General features: G+C 41.6%; 1 protein-coding gene across 2 annotated transcripts; it reads right to left on the bottom strand.

Annotated features, from left to right (window-relative positions):
* Nucleotides 1-344: 344 nt before the first annotated feature.
* On the bottom strand, nt 345-21,454 carry LCA5 (lebercilin LCA5). Of its 2 annotated transcripts, XM_077926202.1 has the most exons (9): nt 21,260-21,454; nt 16,344-16,464; nt 13,274-13,656; nt 11,415-11,944; nt 9,722-9,859; nt 8,417-8,513; nt 7,317-7,456; nt 5,550-5,682; nt 345-4,115 (listed from the first exon to the last, which is right to left on the bottom strand). In XM_077926202.1, exons 3-9 carry the CDS (start codon nt 13,467-13,469, stop codon nt 3,310-3,312), a joined length of 2,040 nt encoding a protein of 679 aa, XP_077782328.1. In that variant the 5' UTR covers nt 13,470-13,656; nt 16,344-16,464; nt 21,260-21,454; the 3' UTR covers nt 345-3,309. The 2 variants fall into 2 exon arrangements, with proteins under 2 accessions (XP_077782328.1, XP_028578665.2); XM_028722832.2 differs by lacking the exon at nt 16,344-16,464.
* Nucleotides 21,455-21,533: the final 79 nt, after the last annotated feature.

Below are 21,533 nucleotides of genomic sequence, written 5' to 3'. Positions count from 1 at the left end.
TTGAGCGCTATGCTATGTTGGCATTTTATGCATGTGCAGCAGCACATACCTCTGCAACCAACTGGTATCCCATGTGTGGTGAAAGGAATCTTTACATGCTCGTTCAGTGAAAAATGCTTTCATTAGTAAAATTAAAAGATGTCAGAGACAGAAATGTACAGGAGGGCATCAGCGTTGGAAGTAGAATGTTGGCGTTTCACACTGTTTCAGCCTGATCACATGGGACTGTTATTACGTAAAGTCTTAATGTAACCCTTCCCAAGCTTTGGATAAGGTGGGAAAGGTATGGAGAGGTCTAAACACTTTTTTTTTTTTTGGAAACAGATATGATCTACACAAACCCATCACAGAAATATTTTAATATAAATCATTCTGTTAAAAAAAACACCCAAGCATTGTTCCAAGGTAGAACTTTTGACACAAAATATAAAGTTATAAAAACAAATTAAACATTACATAATAAATAGATATTAAAAATCAGTACAGATGGTAATATTTTTATAGCATTAGCTCTAAAACAATTCTTTTAAAATACATACTATATTCTTCTGAATCATAAAAATGCTTTGTTTTATATTACAAGAAAAAACATTATCGCCCTTTAGTGTTGCATTAGAAATGCAAAAGGTTTTCAGTGCTAAGAAGCTCCCTCTCGAGGCTACAGGCCACACATCAGCTGCTGGGACCCTGAAGCTGCTGCACAAGGGGGTGCCAACAGGTGACAAGTGGAAGACCACAGCGAAACACTTGTCAAAAGTTCCCACCAGCTCTCACAGGCGGATCACAAACAAATGTCAAGATGGAGTTCATCACAACGTCTGCTGAGATTCTGACTGGAAACTTGGTCAAGTGCCATCTATATCGCAGAGCAGAATACTAAAATCAAACCTCCACAATAGCTATTTGCGCTGCCCCCAAAATCCACTGTGGTCTTTCCCACAAGGTTTCAAAAAGCCTGGCAACTAAACTAGTAGCTGAGGAGATTGGCAAAAACCGAAGGGTACTTTGGAGCTGTACGGACCCACGACTTGCGTCAAGCCAAGATGGCATCTCTAAAAAATCCAGGTTAGCCAGCAAAAAATGAAAATGGCAACTGGTAGCTACATAGCGTAATAGCCATGACCCAAATGGACAATAACTGTTTCTCACTGTGGAATTGTTTCCTAATTCGATTCTGTAGCAAATGATAGTGTGTTTTCCTTCTTTGCATTGCCTTTAACCTCATTCTAGAACACCAGTGTCTGTGAGCACTTATTCAATATCTCTTGCCCCAACAAAGTCACTGGCAGATTGAGTTATCTGTTTAGATGGATGCATGCAAGGGGAGCGGGGCCACAGAGGCACCAAGTTTGAGTCCCTGTCCCTCTCTCCTACTCAACAGTTGCCATCAGAGGCTGAAGCAGCCTCCTTATCATCACTAGGAGATGCTATTGCAAGTGCTCATAAGGCCTCTGACAGGCCTAAAGAGGTCAAAAGCTTTAGGGTGGCAAAGTTCACCATGCACACCAAAGTGAACAGGCTATTTTTCATCTCTCAGCAGCTTTTTGCACTTTATGTGGATCTGACCCAACTCAACTATGTTCCCTAGATTGGGACAATTGTCTATAGCCAAAACAGCCCCACAAGGTGAAGTTGGTGCTTTGCTTCAGCTGGACAATAGTGCAAGTCCAACAGATGTATTTAAGTTGAGATCTGGACTGCTGCTAACCAATTCTTTTGCTGATGTTTTTAGATTGCTTCCTATTCAAAATGTTCCATATAAGTAGTACGAACGGAGCATTTTACACAACCAAAGAACTGCAATTAAAACTAAGTGACACAGCCAACTGTACATTTTTACCAGCCATAGCACTAGATCTTCCTAAGTCTCATATAAACATTCCCAGTTACGTCTTGAAAGTGAACAAAAACTAAGTATTAAAACAAATCCAATTTATTTGATCAAATATCATAGTATTTTCCATTATGGCATTGCAGGCTAACCGCCTGCTGATGGAAAGGAATCTGTTAGAAAGAGGACAGAAGCAATTTTCAGCAGTCACCTGTACCCTTTTCAGTGCCGCCCTGAAGTCTGCTCCAAGGGGGTTGGAGGATGCCCTGGAACAGATTTAGAAGGAGAGCTGTGTACTGCACAAGAGAAGTGTACTGCAGATAATTGCCTTCCTTCCAGTTCCATTGACTAATTCTCTTCCATCCTCCGACAGCCACCACCGGATAGCACATCAGGCAATATTTAATAAATCCACTAAGAACAACTGCACAAGGTTGTGTTGGACAAGTCCACTTCATTAAGTGGACTGTGCTCATGGCTGCAATCTGCAGCCCACTTACAACAGAGAAGGCTTGTTAATGGGATTGGTGTGGTATGCGGGAGTGTGGCTGATGACAAATTAAGCAAGTGCTAGGTTAACCTAAAATGTGGCAATGCTTTTTCACTTCACCATTAAACCATTTTCTCATTTTCTCATTCCAACAGGTGGTGAGAAATTACGAAATTATCTAGAGTCCCATCAAGTCCTACATTCTATTTGACTGAATGACAAAATCAGATTCCCTTCTATTATAAGAAAAATAGCCTCGGTATTGCTTTTCTCAATATTTAGGCTTATTATGCAAGACCAGATGAACAAGCTGATGGGTTGAAAAGTCATCATAATATGCCGTCTCCTTTGAACTGTTCTCATTTCTTAGCTCAACAAAATGTTTGCATTTAACCTCTGCTGTATTGAAACTATACTACTTGGGAGACTCCCCATAGCAGAGATGGTACAGGGGGAGGATTAAAATTGCCCTCAAAACTGGTTAAAGTCATTTGTAGCCCTAGAGAAACAATTTAAAGAAGAGTAGCGATGGAAATTACTTTATTACTGGGGGGGAGGAATTTCAGCTATTTCTTTTTGTGGCCACATGCAAAATGTATAGCTAATGATGTCATGAAGAAGCACCCTGACTCACTGTACCACCAAGCTGTGTACATTTAAAAGTGAAGGATGGAAAAGATCTAGAGAAGACGGGGAGATAATTATGAAGGTGGGCGGGCAGAGAAGACTAAATAGACTGGGTAGGACTGCGCTAAGAAACCCGACAGATTGGTATACCTCTATCAGTCACCACTTTCAATTGCTTAGGGCACCCTAGATAAAAAAAGCTGCGTTCTTGATGACCCATCAGGCTACATATCCCCATTTCCCCCACGTATATATTTTCAGTCACTTCATATTTATAACGATATCTGAAAAGTTTTAAAAACTATAAATAGCGCATTAAATACATGTACTCTTTACACATACAGACTTTTGCAGAATATAATCATTGCAACAGTACTTCCTCAATCTCGTCTTCCAAGTAATCAAAAGCCTTCACTGCTGGTCTGCTTGCTGTGTGCTGCAGTCGGTGCCTTTTGGGATTGAAGTTTTTCCCTTCACTGAAGAAAAGATCACCGTCGTCTTTTACATTGACCGTAGAGCCTTTATCCTGGAAACCATTGTTTGGGCTGCTGTCTTGTCGGAAAGTACCCAAATCATTTTTCTTAGGTGGAGTGATGGTGCTGGCACCGCTTCCAAACAGCTGCTCCATTAAGTTGGCCTTTTTATCTCTCTTCGTGTGGAGACCCAAGTCTTCCTTAGTGGGTTCGTCAAGGAAGTCGCTTTTTTGATTAGCCCAACTTGGCCTCCCTGATACTTTCCCAAAAGAAGGTACATAGCAACCAAATGTCAAATTGCTGCTTGGGCTTGTAGTCTCTAGATTTTGCTGTTTCTGGATTTCTCCTTTCGTAGCCGTATTGTGCTGGCCGTATTCCAGAAAACCATTGAATAATTTCTCAGTTGCTTCTGAGCTCTGGTATGGCCTCTTACTTTTTTCCAAGGAATATGGTATAGTTACAGTATCCGAAGTGTGCTCCTGTGAAGTAACTTTTATATTGATCTGCGTTTCCTTGTCAATTTCATACATCTTAGAAAGCAGAATTGCCTTCCGTCTTTCCTCTTCTTCGCTTTCATTATTTTGCATCCCATTTCCCAAACTATATATGTCTGTCTCCAATTTTGCTTTTTCTTCTTTTTCCGGCAGAAGACTATTTTCCCTCTTTTTTCTCTCAGATTCTTCCTTTTCCCATTCTGTGGGTTAAAGCATCAACAGCATGGACTTAGAATGATAAGTTATTATGTTAGTCACCTTTGTGAATGACTTACAATCAAACACATTCTTGGTTTATACATAACCCAAGGCGTACTTGCTTATTTTACAGAATTCCATTCCCCTTTGAGTTCAAACAATTATATAAAGCTCAGTTTTGATTGATGTTGTCACCATCAGGCTTTTGCAAATGATCTACAACTATCCCTACAGCTCAGGGCTGAGGAGCCCATGGCCCTGCAGAAATTGTTGGACTCCAACTTCCAACATCTTTGACCATTGTCAATGCTGGCTAGGGCTGATAAAAGTTCAGAGTCGAAATGCAAAAGAACTCCATTTACTCTGAAGTCTGTGGACCAGGTGAAATACTATTTCCACTTGAAAACTTAACATCATATAAAGCTCACCATTCCCGCCCCCCTGAGCTCTACTTTTTTACTGGAGTTTTGGTCGCTTTTTGAGAATTGTGCAGTGAGGTTGGAACCCCATGTTTAGTTAAACATGCTTGAGCCCATGTGCCATGACACAGCAGGTATGGGGAACATACGTGGGATTCACCATGCCTGGTAGCCTTCCACAACCAATAATTGCACTTGGTTCTGCACACATTTCTCAGGTTTGACTTCAGTGGCATTGTAAACGCATAAACTGAAAACCGGAGCAAAATTGTTCCACAAATACAATGACCTAGACTGTGTTGGCACTGAAACAACTCACCTGTCACTGTTGATAGAAACACCCCTCCACAATGCACAAAAAACACAAGTTTTCTGTATTGAAGCTTAACACTACCCTTTCTAAAGGGAAATATAATTCCAAAGGACAATTCTTGTATGAAATGAAAAAACAAAATGTTAATGGCATGTTTATTTACATTTTTGCACTCCTTTAAATAAATGCAGAAGATGAGAACTCTCTCAGTATAATCTGAGAAGGAACAGGACTAAAAAATGTGTGAGCGGAATGACTTCTGCTGGTAAAATAGGGCTCCCTCCTCCTTGTATGTATTCTGTGTTGTCCACAAATCTACTTCAAATAATAGATCAGAACAGATTTGGAAGACATGCAGGGGGCGGGGGAGAGGAAAACCAAGCCCCACTGCACAGCGTATGTTGTTCCGCCCGCAAAGAGCACTATTTTGAACACAGCCCATAATCTTTTCACAAGCAGCACAGCCAATAAATACTAAGAATCACACGTTTTATTTTCTTCAACAAAATTAAAATTTCCTATGCTTACTAGCATGAAGTGTTTCACATATGAATTAATATCCTGCCTACTAAAAGAAAGTGCAATCCTGCACATGTTTACTCAGAGTAAGCAGTAAGCCTTATTCAGTCCACAGAGCCTTACTTCCAAGTGAAAAGTGGATAGGATGGCAGCCTCCGGTTGCAAATTTAAGTGCATTTTCTTACCATCTCTTAGTTTCTTGGCTCTCTCTTCCAAGGCCTGCAGTTCTTGATCACTTTTCAGCCTTTCCTCTCTTTCTCTGCTCTGCTCTTCCTTGAAGCGTTCTGTTTGTTCTTTCCAGTCTTTAATTGACTGTTCCTGAAGGAAGTTTTAAATATAGAATTGAAGGGTGGAATATAACGTCACATTCTTCCCGTTGTTCCATCTGTGCAGGCGTGCCTGATCAAACAGTACCCCCTCCCCTTGTGTGCGCTTGCAAAACCAATTTTTAGGGCATGGGGGCAAGGGAGGAGAGGGGAGAAGCCCCATTGAGCAAGCGGAAGTCCTTGTGCACGGCTTCCATGGACAGGTCTGGTTAGGTGAATGCTGCCTGAAGGATATTTTTTTTTAAGCTATTTGGAAAAGGATATGCTATAGCCAGTAGATTCAATGGCATTATATTAATTTCCACTAATGGAAGATTTGGCAGCGTATCATAGCTGTACAGAGCCTGATCCTCAAAGCAAATAAAAGACATCACAGGGGAAACAGTTAAGAAACAGTTAAGACTGTTCAACTTTTTCCCAAACCTACTGTTTCTTCAGGGCAAATCCCCCACTCACTTATCACTGGATGTGCTCACAACACTAATTTATATATTTATACACCACTGTAGCATCAAAATATACAGCAGTGGTTTTTTAAAAACATAAAACAGCTCCAGCTCATTGCTCCTGGAGTCAGTTTTGAAAGGAGAATTCAAACACTGAAATGGTACACTTAAGAGCCTATGGGAAAAAAGAGATGGGATAGTCTCTCTTTCCTTTTCTGTTCTCTAATATAGTGGTACCTCGGGTTAAGAACTTAATTCGTTCTTAACCTGAAACTGTTCTTAACCTGAAGCACCACTTTAGCTAATGGGGCCTCCTGCTGCCGCCGCGCCACCAGAGCACGATTTCTGTTCTCATCCTGAAGCAAAGTTCTTAACCCAAGGTACTATTTCTGGGTTAGCGGAGTCTGTAACCTGAAGCGTATGTAACCCGAGGTACCACTCTATGCAGTGTGCTCTGTCCACCCCCTTTTGCTTCTCCACCCATGTTCTCCTCAATCCCACAGTACAACATCCTGATGGCAGTCATAACATTTTCAGTATCTGGATCACACATGAAAACTGGGGTTTTTTGGGGGGTGGGGTGGGGGGCAAAAACCTGTGAACTCCAGGGCATTTCCTCAGAAACAAGGCAGAGGATTATATCTAATCCAAACATTCAATTATTATTATTCCCCGCTCCCCAATCAGTGTAAGGGTGCTGAATGCACAACCCACAGGCTGGATAAGCTCCCCCACTGCACGAGGCTTTTAAAGTGGTCAGCCAGCTCCAATCTTCTTTCTTCAGCTCAGTGCTGGGCAGAGAGCAGAGGTTTAAACATCTTCTCTGAGCCCAGTGATGGGATGGAGATGAGTGTGGTATGTGCATGAGAGGTCTCTGTGCCTGTGTGTGTGTGTGAAGGAAAATGTATGCTGTGAGCTGTATGCGTGGGGCATGTCTATGAGAGGGCACGGCCCCTTTTGGCCACGACCACCACTAGCATGTGACCCTTGGAGACTGGATCAATCCTAAATTTGTCCTTTACACTGTTTGGGAGTCCTCTCATTAACAAGCTCATACTTTCAGTCTGTGTTACCTTCACCCCAGGTACAAAGGATAACAAGTCTCATTTTCAACCATCCTTTAGGAACTTATCCTTATTGCACTGGGAGCAGTGATTTGCAGAATGCGGGCTAAACTCACCATTCTGAGATGTGCGTCATCTTCCTTTTCCTCTGGTATTCCATCAGAAATAAAGTCTGGTGGTTGAGGAAATTCTACTGGAGAAGAGCATCCAGTAGTCTGGACTCCTTTTGTTATCTGTTTAGTATTCTTATTAGAAGCTGTAAATAAATGAATGCTCAATTCACATCACTTTTAAAATAGATTAATTTTAAACAGTCTAACATGAAGGCCAGTGTTTCCTTAGTCATCTGAAGCTCCTAAACAATACAGTCATACCTTGGAAGTAGAATGGAATCCATTCCGGAAGTCCATTTGACTTCCAAAATGTTCGGAAACCAAAGCGTGGCTTCTGATTGGCTGCAGGCAGTTCCTGCAGGAAGCCCTGTCGGACATCTGGGTTCCAAAGAATGTTCACAAACCGGAACACTCACTTCTGGATTTGCGGTGTTTGGGAGCCAAAACATCCACGTTCCAGGGCATTTGGAATCCAAGGTACGACAGTACTAACCTGATAGTCAGGTGTCTGTCTGTGGAATAAGGGAAGCAATTTTCAAGTATTCCCCCCTTTCCCAAAAATCTGCTGTAGAGTGTTGGGGGACCCTCCAGGGCAGATTTCAGGGCAGATGAAGGGTTTTGCAGGGAGAAGGAGGAATCACCAGAAGTTGGTTCTCTCACTGTTCCACTGATGGAAGCCTTAGCTGAGCAACACCACTGGATACAACTCAAGGCCCACATACTAGAAAATGTATAATGGAATTTGAAGCTATGAAGGGGGAAAATTACATATCTTTGGAGGGTAGTTTTCATTCCCTATCAAAACCAATGTATTCAAAACTCAAACCTCTTGATGTGTCAGCCCATCTCATTCATTACCACTCTAGACTTCATTATTCTTTTAAGTATATTATTGCCATACAATGACATTCATTGAATTTTTAATTGTGCCACTTCAGGATAAATATCATTTTGATTAAAAAAACACCTAAACATTGAAAGGATAAGTTGTGGGGTCAAAATTCCAGAAATACTGGAGGCGTTGATCATTATTGTCTTATATGACCCCTGAAACTCAGCTTGGCCATTATATTTGCTTATAAAACTTTCCAGAAAGTGTTTACCTTTTCTCCTTGGTGCAGAATCAACATCTTTTTTGGGTGAAACTTTTAACATCCGATTAGCATATATATTTTTTGCATCCAGTTCTCTTTCTTTTTCCTAATAAAAAAATGTGAATTGTCAAAAGGCTAATCAGAAACACTTCTTCACTTTCCTTGTTTTACAGAATTTCTAGATACGATCTTCAAAAAAGTTATGTACTAAAAATATTTGCTTTTCAGCCTCTCTAACAATTATTTTGCAAGGCTTGCTTTACAGTGTGCTTTACTTCCTGACATACAATGAAGACACAACTGGCGGTGTAAAATGAGCAAATTTGCCTATAAAGGACAATACAAAAACAACAACAATTTGTACCCTACCCAACTGTTTGGGTTGCCCTAGCCACTCTGGGTGGCCTCCAACATATATAAAAGCGTAACAAAACATTAAACATTAAAACGTCCCTATACAGGGCTGCCTTCAGATGTCTTCTAAAGGTAGTATAGCTACTTGTCTCCATGACATCTGATAGGAGAGCATTCAGTAACAATAATAATATTCTTATTCTTATTTTATTTTACATAAATTTATTTATATAGCACTAGCCAAAGTATTATTGTTGATGCAACTCCAGATCCACATCATGTGGAATGACAACATTCATCTTGCAGTATGTCTGCTTCAATGAAGAAACATACAACTATGAAAGACAAGAATGGTTTTAGGAATACACTCACTACAGCCCCCTAACAGGAGTTGCCACTGCAAACTTATTCACTCAACACTTGAGAAACACTCAATCCTGTTCATGAATGCTGCAGTCACAGTTATGACAATGGAAGTCACATGAGCAAGGTGCATAATGACACACAAACACTTCTGTGGAATGCTCTGGCAAGGTTTTCTCCATGTGCTTGGGTTGAATGCATGCTGCTGAGCGATGCCCCAAAGCAGTGACCTTTTTTTTTTAGCACAGCACAGCAACTTTATAATCTGTTCAGCTGTAGTCCCCAGTCTGTGTCTGACACCCACTGGAGTGCCCAGGCAGATTCTCTACAACCAACTGGAGCTCATTTAGAGTGCCATTATTGTGGAGTCCTTGAAAAAAACTAACTTCGCCTGTACAGGCATATTCTGTGCTGTGGGGTGTTTTGGAATATATATCACATCATTCAAATGCATAACCATGCCATCCATTTGGTTAAAGCTCAAAATACTACCATGGTGCAGTCCCGATGCAACTCCTGGGCCACCAGTGGGTCTACCTTGGTCCTGGAAAATCATGTGCTAAGGCTGTTCTATTCAAGAAAAGTTGCAGTTTTTACCTTTAATTTTTGACCTAGCCGTTGGACTTCCTCTTGGAGAACTTTATTTTCTTCCTGGGCATCACATAATTTCTTTTTCTCAGAATGCAACTGTCTTTGGAAACTACTATTACTGAGGTCAAGGTTCTTCTCCAAGTCCTACAATTGAATATATCAGAAATATCAATTTCTCCAAATGTCTGTTAATTTTCCAAACTTGGACAATATGAAATAGTTATTTAACGAGAGAGGGGAGACACTGTGACAGGTTCTTGGTTGTCAACCCTTGGGCACAGGACCTTCCTCAACACCAATCTTCATGGTGGTGCAAGGAATCTTGCCCATTTATTTTACAAAATGGTATGTTATTTCATTTTACTTATATTTTATTTATCTCGACATTTTTATCCTGCTTTCCCATGAGAAAAATCAAACTCAAGGCAGCTTATGCATAAAAATATAGAACAAAAGGGAAAAAAATCCTGATAACGAAATGAAACAAACTATCAGCAGTAATTTAATCATCATCATAAACAGCTTCATAAAAAGCAGCAGCAGGAAACCAACATATCTTCAAAGACTTTGTTCATCCCTTTAATTATGCTTTTGTAAAATTATACTTTGTTTAAATCTTTAATTCAACAATTAAGGTTAGATCCAAAGGTGCCCTTCTGTTCATCGAAGGGGCACTTTCATGAATGGAAGGGATCTTTGATTCAGTGGAGGCATCTACAGAGGGAAGGTGGGGAGGCAATTTTAGCCAGCTGCCCATCCTTCATGGTGTTCCAGAGGACTCCAAACTTTTTTTGGGGGGGGCGGGGGGACACAAGGATGGAGGAGATGGACAACTGGCAAAAAAAAAAAGGCTGTCTTCCAGTAGCAAGCACTGGGTGAGTCACATCATGAGGGGAACTCTGCTCACAGGATCGTAGGATCCAACCCAGTAAATAAAATGGAAAGATGGATAGGGAGGTTCCCTTTATCTATTATGCAGTCCTATACATACCTACTTTAAAAATTAAATAAATAAATAAATAAATAAATAAATAAATAAATATTTAGAAGCCCCACTGAGTACATTGGAATATTATTCCCAGGTAAGTGCATATAGGAATGCAGTCGTTGAGATTTCAAGACGTTGTGAATAACAACAGCATTAATGATAGGTGCAGTATAATTATTGGTGAAATTTGCATTTACTATATTTACAGTATATACTCGTGTATAAGCCGACTTTTTCAGCACATTTTTTATGCTGAAAAAGCCCCCCTCGGCTTATACTCGAGTGAGGGTCCCACCCAAGTGCATTTCCGACAGCGGCAAAGGCGGCGGCGGAGGAACGAGCAGCCCGAAAGCAGCCCTTTTGAGCTGCTTGTTCTTCCTCCTCCGCTGCCGCCCCCAGCCTCTGCCTCTCAGCAGCACCCTAGGTAGGCAGGGGGAAAGGAGGGTGGGCGGGGAGAGGTTTGTGGTGTGCTGAACCAGCTTATACTCGAGTCAATAAGTTTTCCGAATTTTTTTGTGGTAAAATTAGGTGCCTTGACTTATACTCGGGTATATACAGTATATATACATTGCATTTCTTTCCCCCCGCCCTCCCGCTATACCTTTTGCCAACAATGGCTTGGCTATTTCTATATATGCAATCCTATATCAAGAGAAAATTATTAAGAATGATAAAAAGTAGTTTGAGTGTCGTCGTCCCCCGTCCCCCTACCTTAATTCTCTTCTCAGTGTCATCCAGCCTGTTTTCTGCTAAAGCCAGCTTCTTAGCCAGCTCATCGCGTTCCGGGAGGTGCCTGTCTTCAGCAAGCCTTCTCAATTTTTGCAAATTGCTTTTGGCCTTGTACAGCTCCTCCTCCGAAGCCCGGAGTTTCCGCTCCGTCGTTTGTTCTCTTTCCTGAGAGCGTCTCAGGCGCTCCCTCAGTATCCTCATCTCGTCACTGTGCCGTGCCAGGAGCTGAGAGATTTCGTTTTCGGTGTCCTCAAACTTATGCAGGGCTTTCTCGTGCCTGTACTGAAGCCGCTTGAGCGCCCTGTTCTCTTTCTGAAGCTCATCGAGCTTGACATGCAGTTCCGTCAGCTCATTACGGAGCTCGTTGATTTTCAGCAACCTGGCAGAAAGAACTCTTTTTGTAACTAGGCTAATATCTTTGGCAGGAGACTCCCTGTTGAGGCTCTGGGAGCGAAACCCCCAGCGGATCCCTCTTTTGCTGGGCGCATATTTGGAGGCAATTTGCTTAGTGCCTGCAACGAAAGAAGATGTTGGTGTTACAATGAAAATCAGCAACCCACCGCTATACTTCTAAGACACAAAAGAGCTCTCCTTGCAGGCATGTTATAGGCATGTCCCTTAGTAAAGGTAAAGGGGACCCCTGACCATTAGGTCCAGTCGTGACCGACTCTGGGGTTGCAGCGCTCATCTCGCTTTATTGGCCGAGGGAGCCGGCATACAGCTTCCAGGTCATGTGGCCAGCATGACTAAGCTGCTTCCGGCGAACCAGAGCAGCGCACGGAAACGCCGTTTACCTTCCCGCCTATTTATCTACTTGCACTTTGACGTGCTTTTGAACTGCTAGGTGGGCAGGAGCAGGGACCAAGCAACGGGAGCTCACCCCATCGCAGGGATTCGAACCGCCGACCTTCTGATCGGCAAGTCCTAGGCTCTGTGGTTTAACCCACAGCGCCACCCATGTCCCTATGTCCCTTAGTAATGGGCAACAAAAGTTCTGTACCATTTCTAAGACATTAAACACATAATTTTGGCTCTATTTCCAGAAAAAAGGAAATAATTCCTCACTGTATAGCAAAGCTGGTTTAGCAAACTTTCAATCATTTACTTCTGGAGATCTATTCTAAAGGTGTTTTGATCCCAGCAAATACCAGCAAGAGTTGGTTATATCCTACTGTTGTGCCTCTACTGATGGAAGATGAAGGAGGCAGTTTTCAGAGATTTGTCCAGTCCGCCCCCCTGGCACTTAGCTCTCCAAATCTTCCCCAAAGTCCTCCAACTTTCTGGAGAAGATATTGGGCGAGCGGGGTTGGATTGCAGGGGAGAAGGGAATCGCCAAAAATGGCCTCCCTCTCGGTTCTCCCGTCAGATACCTTCCAACAGCAGAGATTCTACACAGCCACAGCCAGAGGCTGGCTGCTCAAGAGAGCACAACAACTGAGCAAGGCAGACCAAAAACTGTGTAGTGGAAAGGAAGGAGAACGGCGCCAGAACAGCTCTGCGCAGCAAGTGGGTCAGTCTTTTGAGCAAATGCCTCAGCAAAATGAGGGAAGAATTAGGTTTCAATTGCTCATTTAGAACTTGTGGAACTACAGGATCCCCCCCCCCCCCACTGACAGAAAACTCTTTTCTTTTTCATTCTTATTAAAAATAAAAACAACTTTGTATAAATCCATAATATGAAAAATATAAGACTATAAGTAATAGAGCACTGTTTGACCTACAGTCATACATACAACTTCTACGCTTACACAAGAAGTAAAGGTTCAGCAGAACTTATTTTACTTTTGCATATGTTTAGGATTGCAGTTTAGCTTAGAAATCGTGTTTTACCTACCACTTACCTTGGTAATGTGTGAGGCTTTTCAAAGTCTGCGATTTGTTGCTTTTTTCTCCAGCGTTTGTAGACTGAGTGCTTATCGTTGGCGAGTGGTCAGAGCCGTGAGATGACTCGTCGTCAGAATAGTAAGAGTTACTGCTTTTATCACTGTCTGATTTTCTGTTGGGTCCAGAATCGAGACTCCTTCCTCTCTCCCCCATTCTAAATAAAAATAATGTTCAAGACCTTTCCTCAAGGAATATTCATCTTGCCAGAGGACGGCTCACAGAGTCACAGTGGAAGTGCTGGCTGGCTGCTTGCCAATTCATCATTACCCTACATTCAGAAGAAGGGTTGCCGGCTCTCCCTTTGGCAGTCAGTAGTTTTGTTCAGAATGCATGTTTGTTTCTGAATTCAGAGAGGGGAATGAAAGTGATTTAGCGTTCCATTTTGTAACTTTTTGAAATTATTTATTTATTTATTAGAATTAAATACTGCCCTTCATCATAAGATCTCAGGGTGGTTCACAAGATAAAAATACAAGGTAAAAGCACAAATACATAGTTAAAACAAAAAGAACCAAACAACAACCCATCTGCCACAAACCCATATTTATAACGGATAAAATAATTCGCAAAAAAAGTAGCTAACTACTTCTGCATCCAACACTGAAATTAGTGTTTGTGTGTATCAGAGAAGTGCAGTTTTGACTTGTTCTTTAAAAGCTGCTGTCAAATATGTACACTTTTGACATTCCTGGTAATGGTAACATGGCAGAGGAGACAAAAAAAATTAAAAAGTGTTTGAAGTAGTGCATTACATCACTTGAAAACAAAATAATTTAAAAGGTATGGTATCTGGATTGTTTAAATAAACAAGGAAACAAACAAGGAAACAGAGCAGAAGAACCCATCTGTTCATCAACCATTAATTTATAAAAATTGAAAGTATTTTGATTTCAGAATAATCAAACATTTTCAAGCTCTACATAAGTTACTATTTAAGATTGTGGTAATCAGATATTTTAATATTTTGAATACTTTCCCTACCATTACAATAGCAAACCTATCAACAACAACAAAAGGTGAAACTAGACCACGGGTGGGGCCTTTCTATACGTTGCTGGACTACAATTCCCATCTACCCCCAGTCCAGCAGCAGCAGGAGGGCCACAGGTTCCCCAGACCTGGTTGAAATCAAGCATTTGTTTCCTACAATTGCCAGTGATATGTAGAGAGATCACAAGCCAGGCCTGCAGGTGATGGTTCTGCCCTGTATGTTATCAGTGTATGGCACCTTGGAATATAGTGTTAGGATTTTTATCCATCCGTGCAGTTCCAACAGTAGCACTATGTTTGTGTATATCATGTGAGTGTCTGAGAGAGCGTGAGACAGGAAGTCTGAGTACTGTTGGAGTACAGTGGTACCTCGGGTTAAGTACTTAATTCGTTCCGGAGGTCCGTTCTTAACCTGAAACTGTTCTTAACCTGTAGTACAACTTTAGCTATTGGGGCCTCCTGCTGCCGCCGTGCCGCCGGAGCACGATTTCTGTTCTCATCCTGAAGCAACGTTCTTAACCCGAGGTACTATTTCTGGGTTAGCGGAGTCTGTAACCAGAAGCGTATGTAACCCGAGGTACCACTGTACTGTTGGAAGTTAGTTTCACTTCTGAAAGTGTTTTTTTCTGTTCTGTACTGGTACTCAAAGAGCACAGACGTGCTGATGGATTCTCTGTATATAGATTGTAAAATAAAGTAGTTTAGAGAAGAAGAAGAGGAGGAGTTTGGATTTGATATCCCACTTTATCACTACCCGAAGGAGTCTCAAAGCGGCTAACATTTTCCTTTCCCTTCCTCCCCCACAACAAACACTCTGTAAGATGAGTGGGGCTGAGAGACTTCAGAAAAGTGTGACTAGCCCAAGGTCACCCAGCAGCTGCATGTGGAGGAGTGGGGACGCGAACCCAGTTCACCAGATTACGAGTCTACCGCTCTTAACCACTAAACCACACTGGCTCTCTCACCACACTAGAGCTACTGATTGACTCTTTCTTCTGCTATGAGATGCCAGAAGACGAGTGTGCTCCTCTCAGGAGGGAGGGGTCACTTATCACCGGCCTCTCTGGACTGAGGGAGATTTATAGCCAGAGTGTGACCACCAGAGAGATGCCCCGAAGTCTTGGGAAGCTGGAGGTCTTCCCGGGCGTGTTTCCAACATATGGAAGCTTCATTTAGCTATTGTGGCTAAAAGCTGTCACCTGATTTCTCCTAAACTTGTCTAATACATTTAAAAAGCTGCCTAAGATCATGGAAAGCACCAGGAGCCTGGGTTTGGGGATCATCAGGCTTGTGGGATGCTGCTCCCAGGGCAACATGGCGAAGAAGAGGAGGAGCAAAGTGGGAACTTTGGTGCAGTGTGCATCAGCATTCTGCTCCTTCACGTTAGGCCATAGTTAAACATTAACTATAGTTTAATGTGCCATGTGGACCAGAATGTTATGCGAAATAATTATTTCCCAGGGTAGGCTCAGGTGTTAAACTCTGAAGAAATGGAACAGGGGTTTGATTCATTATAAGCAGCTTCCTATGTCCATGCATTATTTTTTTTTTAAATGTACCCTGCTTTTCACCATGTAGGTCTCAAAGTGGCTTACAACAACAAAAGAACACAAAATTTAAAAACAAATTAACCCTCCCAAATTCAAAATCTTCTACTTGATCCACCTACTTGATTCAACCCTAAATTCCAGTGGGGCCTGTAGAATGCCCTCCCATCAGATGTCAAGGAGGTAAGTACCTATACAGCCTTTAGAAGACATCTGAACAGGGAAGCTTTTTAATGTTTCATTATGTTTTTGTATATGCTGGAAGCCACCCAGAGTGCCTGGGGCAACCCAGTCAGATGGTTGGGGTACGATGATGATGATGATAAAAAAATGTCTCTATATTGTTCAAGATCATATTTTAAAACTTTGTCATTTGAACAAAATGATTCAGAGGTTTGTAGGAAAGGAACTCCAGCCTATTAATGATTTTAGTAACCATTCTACAAAATTTCACTGAGTCTTCTAATGAAATCAACCTCAAAATACTTACAACTGTCTGAACCTACAACTTTATGAATCCTTTTCTCTTAATAACTTTATTCCTTTGGATAGAAGTAGGATCTCCCATGTGGCTCCTGGGTCACTCATCCTCAAGGGCCTATTTTCATTCCCTAGGGCAAGAGGATTCAAAGTTCCTATTGTTATGAACTCCTTAACTAGCGTTCCATTCATTTCCACAGATGTGAACCATCTCATGCTACACATGACCCTAGCCTGTAACTGCAGGAGTCACCTTTCTAGCCTCCCACACATTCTGGCTATGATCCAGAAACCATTTAATCACTAAAATCCCACTGAAGTCCTTGGAACTACTCCAGAATATGTAGTTTGATTAGTCCAACCTCTGTGCTTTTTCAGTGGAATTTTGATAAGAAACACTTATTAGGGAAAACAAAGTGGTAGAAACTAGAATGTCCTTCTCAGTGAGTATATTATGCAGAAAAGAATAGGCAGAGATTTTAGTTTTAATACGTTATTGGTGTTTTCATTGAAAAGAAGCATTTTTTCCAATATGAGAATCACATTTTAATCTAATTAGATGAATATCCACACTCCTGTATATAAATACAGTATGCCTTGTTCAGCTGATATGGTAAGATTATAATGAATTAAACTGAATTTTCTAATGCAGTTTGAGAGGCTACAGAAATAGTCAATGAGTATCTCCAAGCAAATTTAAAAGTACTCTTCTTAGTTCAAACACATTGATTAGTATTTTCCCCAACATTAACATACTCAAAGGGCGGGAAATGATTAAAATAATAAGAACCATTAAATGTAGCATCAATGAAACAAAAAATAAATAAATAAAATGTCACCTGTGACTGGAGAAGCCTTTGGAAACAAAGATATAGATGAGAATATTCTGATAGCTGAGGAAAGGTTTTGAATATAACTAGGACAATCTTGCATTTCCCCATTCTCCTTATTACTTAAGCTTGTGATTGATTTTAATTTGGGGGTGGGGTTACAAATGAAATCTTTAGCTTGAAAATTATGCTGGCAGCAAGATCTGTGTAACTGAAAGACTAAATCAAGATGCAATCAGTTATAGGTAGAAAAGAAAGTGATTGATATTGGGGGGCATTTAATATATGCATATTTTCCTACTGAACTATTTGATCAGACATATTATTCTACTTTGGCTACCCCGATGACTGTATATGTATTTGTATATGTATACATACAAACACACCATATATGGCCAATGTGGAAATTAAACTGAACCGAGCATTAAATGTTAAAAAGAAAATCACCAGCTGTCATAATCTTACAGCTGACAGAAAATGCTATGATGAAAATACATATTTCCACTGCTGTGCTCCCACATAATTTTGCTATTTTCGCTACATTTTTTCAAAGGGAAACATACAGAAAAATATAACATCGAGGAAATTAGTCTCAAGAGAAGTTATTAACAAAGTAGTCAGAGTGACATTTTGTCAAAGTATCCTTTTAGTCCTAAGGCTTAAGAACAAGCACTGCAGAACAAACAGGAGTAGAGAATCCAAACCCAACAGCAACACATAACAAAACAAACACTGCTGTTACACAACTGTGGCTTTATAGGCAGATTTACCAGTGTAAATGGTCAAATCAGTAAAAGGGTCTTTGAGGGTCCTTGCCAACTCAATACAATTGTGGATGTTATAAATTAGGAACAGGTTTCTTTTCCGTTTGAAATCCAGAATATTATCTGCCAAGTTTTGCCCAGCTTGGTACCCCTGCCAACTTGTAAGCAATTTCATCATCCTAAAGAAGTACTGTTCATTTTAGAGGCTAATGAATTGCTTTGAAATTTGAGTTACTTCAGCAAGTATGAGGACTTTTATAATTAAGAAACTTCCTGGTCCATTGCCTTTAACTATCACGGAACACTTTCATTTAATTATGAAGTCATTTTAATTTCAGCACACGCAAGTTAAATCCTCAAGGTTATCTGCATTTCCTTGGCAATTTCGATAACATTGTTCAAAATTCCAGTCATTTACAGACTTACTTGCAAGTAATATGCATGTACTGAAATTAAGTCTAACAACAGTACAATATAGTTAATAAAAGCCATGAAGGGCTATTTTGGGCCTTATTAAACTAATATCTCCATTTTCCTCATAGGTTTCATTTTCTAATGCATGTTCACAGGTACAGAGAACATGAGGCACTCCAAGTCTCTTTCTTAAGGAAGTTGCAGTACAGGATGTCAATGATGAACAAAGCTGACTTGTAGCTTAACTCTGCTTAAGGTAAAGGTAAAGGTACCCCTGCCCGTGCGGGCCAGTCTTGACAGACTCTAGGGTTGTGCGCCCATCTCACTCAAGAGGCCGGGGGCCAGCGCTGTCCGGAGACACTTCCGGGTCACGTGGCCAGCGTGACATCGCTGCTCTGGCGAGCCAGAGCCGCACACGGAAACACCGTTTACCTTCCCGCTAGTAAGCAGTCCCTATTTATCTACTTGCACCCGGGGGTGCTTTCGAACTGCTTGAAAGTAATTCCCACTACATTCAATTGAGCTTATTTCTTAACAAGTATGCTTAGGATCACAGCCTCAGCCTGCAATTCTGACCCATCAAAAATCAATGCCTCCTCCCCAGTTGAGGATATCGGATGTAACACTGTAATTCTCAGACTGTTACTCCAATGCAAACTCCATTCATTTCAGTGGGGCTTCAACTTGGCTTAACAGTATGAGGACTGGACGGATGGCACAGCAAGGGATTACAAAGAATTCTTGCAGTGAAGTGCAGAATTATTTCATCACATCTAATGGTCACTAATGGCAGCGATAGCATATGAGTGATAGTGACCAAAGCAGAAACACCTCACATACAAAAATAATGGAAGAAACCTCACTGGTGAATGCAAGCTGGGAACAAGACTGTGTTTTCCTGGAATAATTTGGGTGGGGAGCCAGCACCCCTCCAGATGCTGCCCGACTCCAACTTCCATGAGCCCCAGCCAACACAGAGGGACAATAGGAACTGTAGTACAGTGACATCTGGAGGGCCAAAGGCGAGATAGGATCTGTCCTTTTTATTATTATTGTTGGGTGAACATGCTTGAAAACTTTTTGTTTCATTTTATGTTTATTCTATGTAGCTAGTTTTTAATGTTTGACAAGTATTTTAGTATTCTGCGACATATGTATACATACCGGCCAGTATTTGACAGAAGAAGATACATTGCTTTATGGTAAATAAACAAGGGATTCATGGCATCATGGTCAACAATAGAAACAATCCACAGTTGGGAATCTAGTTACATGCTTCAACAAGAAAGTTCTGAAATAGCAGTATCTAAATGCACAATTCCTTACATCAATACCAGTGAATCTAATCCATGTTTACTTGGAATTATGTGCCACTGTGTTCAGTTGGCCTTCCTCCTTAGCATATGTGCTTAGGATTGCAGCGTAGGTGCCATAAATGTCTGCCTATGAATGGTTAACACATCTGCTCTCTGTTATTTTCTGAATATAAAAAATAGTACAAGTAACCAGACCTCAAATAACTGTACTGGCAAAAATGTACAGCTTCTATGTATTCTGGAGTACTGAACTGGGAGTACCTAATTGACCTGTCCACAAAGTGAGAAAAGAGTTACGAAGACAGGCAGGTTTTAAGTTTACCACAACTACTAGTTTTGGGAAGGTGGGGGTGGGGTGGGCAGGGGTAGAGAGGTTTTACGTTCAGAGATTAAATGAAAACAGCCAAGCATCTTAGGCGATCTTAAAAACTAACAGTCTTCAGCTGAAAATCTTAAATGCACTTACAAGGGAGTAGTGCCTATTGAACACAGTGGGAATTACTTCTGAATAAATATGCATAGGACTGCGCTGTTATTGTGGTGAAAATTTTCATAAACTAGAAATAGGCTTTTGTGAACACCACCCAAGCATTAAGTGTTATATGCTCAGTTGGCTTGTGCGGAAATACACACATAGAGATAAAAGAGTTGCAAGTGTGGAGAACAGGAGGCCATGAAACACAAGAAATTCAATTCCCAACCCTAATATATGCAAGATCAGAAATAAACAGTGCAATTCTATGCATGTCTACTCATGAAGGAAGTCCTGCTTCATTAAATGAAAATACTATCCACAGATCTCCAAGTTCCCAAAGGGGATGGAGGTGTTGGTTTGTGGCAGCGAACGAAGAATAAACAAAGAGGCACCCTAAGGACCAGCAAACTTTACTATGGAAATAAGGACTGGCACCCACTTCACCAGATGCGCTTCCAAATATTTATTTGTCTTCATCCCACATCTGATGAAGCGGGCTAGGGTCTGTGAAAACACATATACCACAACAAACCTGTTAAGTTCCAGCGGCAGGGGTGCGTTGTCCTCAGGCTTGTTGGTTCTACACTTTGTATATATATATTTTTACCAGAACCTCAAGCTTTACCAACCAGATATCAACGACCTGCAGCTTGGAATTCAAAGAGCTGGGTGCCTCTGAGCACGTTAGGAGTCACGGGGTGCGTTTTCAGCACCAGAATTTACACTGGAGTTAAGACTTATGGCTTGCTTTTTAGCTTTTCTTCTTCATTTTTGCAGCCTAGTCCAGACAGTGTGTGTGTGTGTGTGTGTGTGTGTGTATATACTCTGTCTCTCTCCTGTGTGTGTAATTGAGTCAGAAACCTTTGCTTTCATCTACTGCAAAAATATTTATTTTGCGCCCCCTCGCATTAAGGTGCTTTAAGCCTTTGGGAAACATTTGGCAAAAGAGGAAAGGAGGGAGGGAGGTGGGTGTTTTATAGGGATTTTTTGCGTTGTTGTTTTATTTTTGCACTGTTGCCTTTTGACAACACTCAGAGTTAGGAGGAGGAGAAGGGGGGTACTAATATATCCGAAGAGCAACAGGCGCAGGCAGCCCCCTCCCGCCCCTCGGCCCGCCCCGGCTTTACCTGCCTCCTCGACCCCCTTGCACGAGCCAGACGGTTGCCGAGGCTCAGCTTAAAGGGGCCGCGCCGCCGCCACCATCTCGCGCGTCCCGGGATATTTACAGCAGGTTCCAAGGTAACGGGGGATGAGGCGAGAAGGAAAGGGGCGGGGACCAGGGCAGGAGGAGGAGGACCCGGAGCCCGATTATTTCCGCCCCGATTGGCCGCCTTCCTTGCCAAAACCCTCGCTCGAAACCCCAATCGCCGCGTGCGATTGGGCCGGAAGGGGCGGGCCGAA

This window comes from Podarcis muralis, chromosome 3 (assembly GCF_964188315.1).
Source record: "Podarcis muralis chromosome 3, rPodMur119.hap1.1, whole genome shotgun sequence".
Classification (NCBI taxonomy): Eukaryota; Metazoa; Chordata; class Lepidosauria; order Squamata; family Lacertidae; genus Podarcis; species Podarcis muralis.
This window is presented reverse-complemented; position numbering and strand designations above follow the sequence as displayed.

Coding starts and splice junctions, on each gene's coding strand:
- LCA5 (XM_077926202.1), bottom strand. CDS start 13,469: ATGGGGGAGAGAGGAAGGAGTCTCGATTCTGGACCCAACAGAAAATCA. Junction 7,457..8,416: donor TTCTGCACCAAGGAGAAAAG/GTAAACACTTTC, acceptor ATTTATTTACAG/CTTCTAATAAGAATACTAAA. Junction 4,116..5,549: donor AGCCAAGAAACTAAGAGATG/GTAAGAAAATGC, acceptor TTTAACCCACAG/AATGGGAAAAGGAAGAATCT.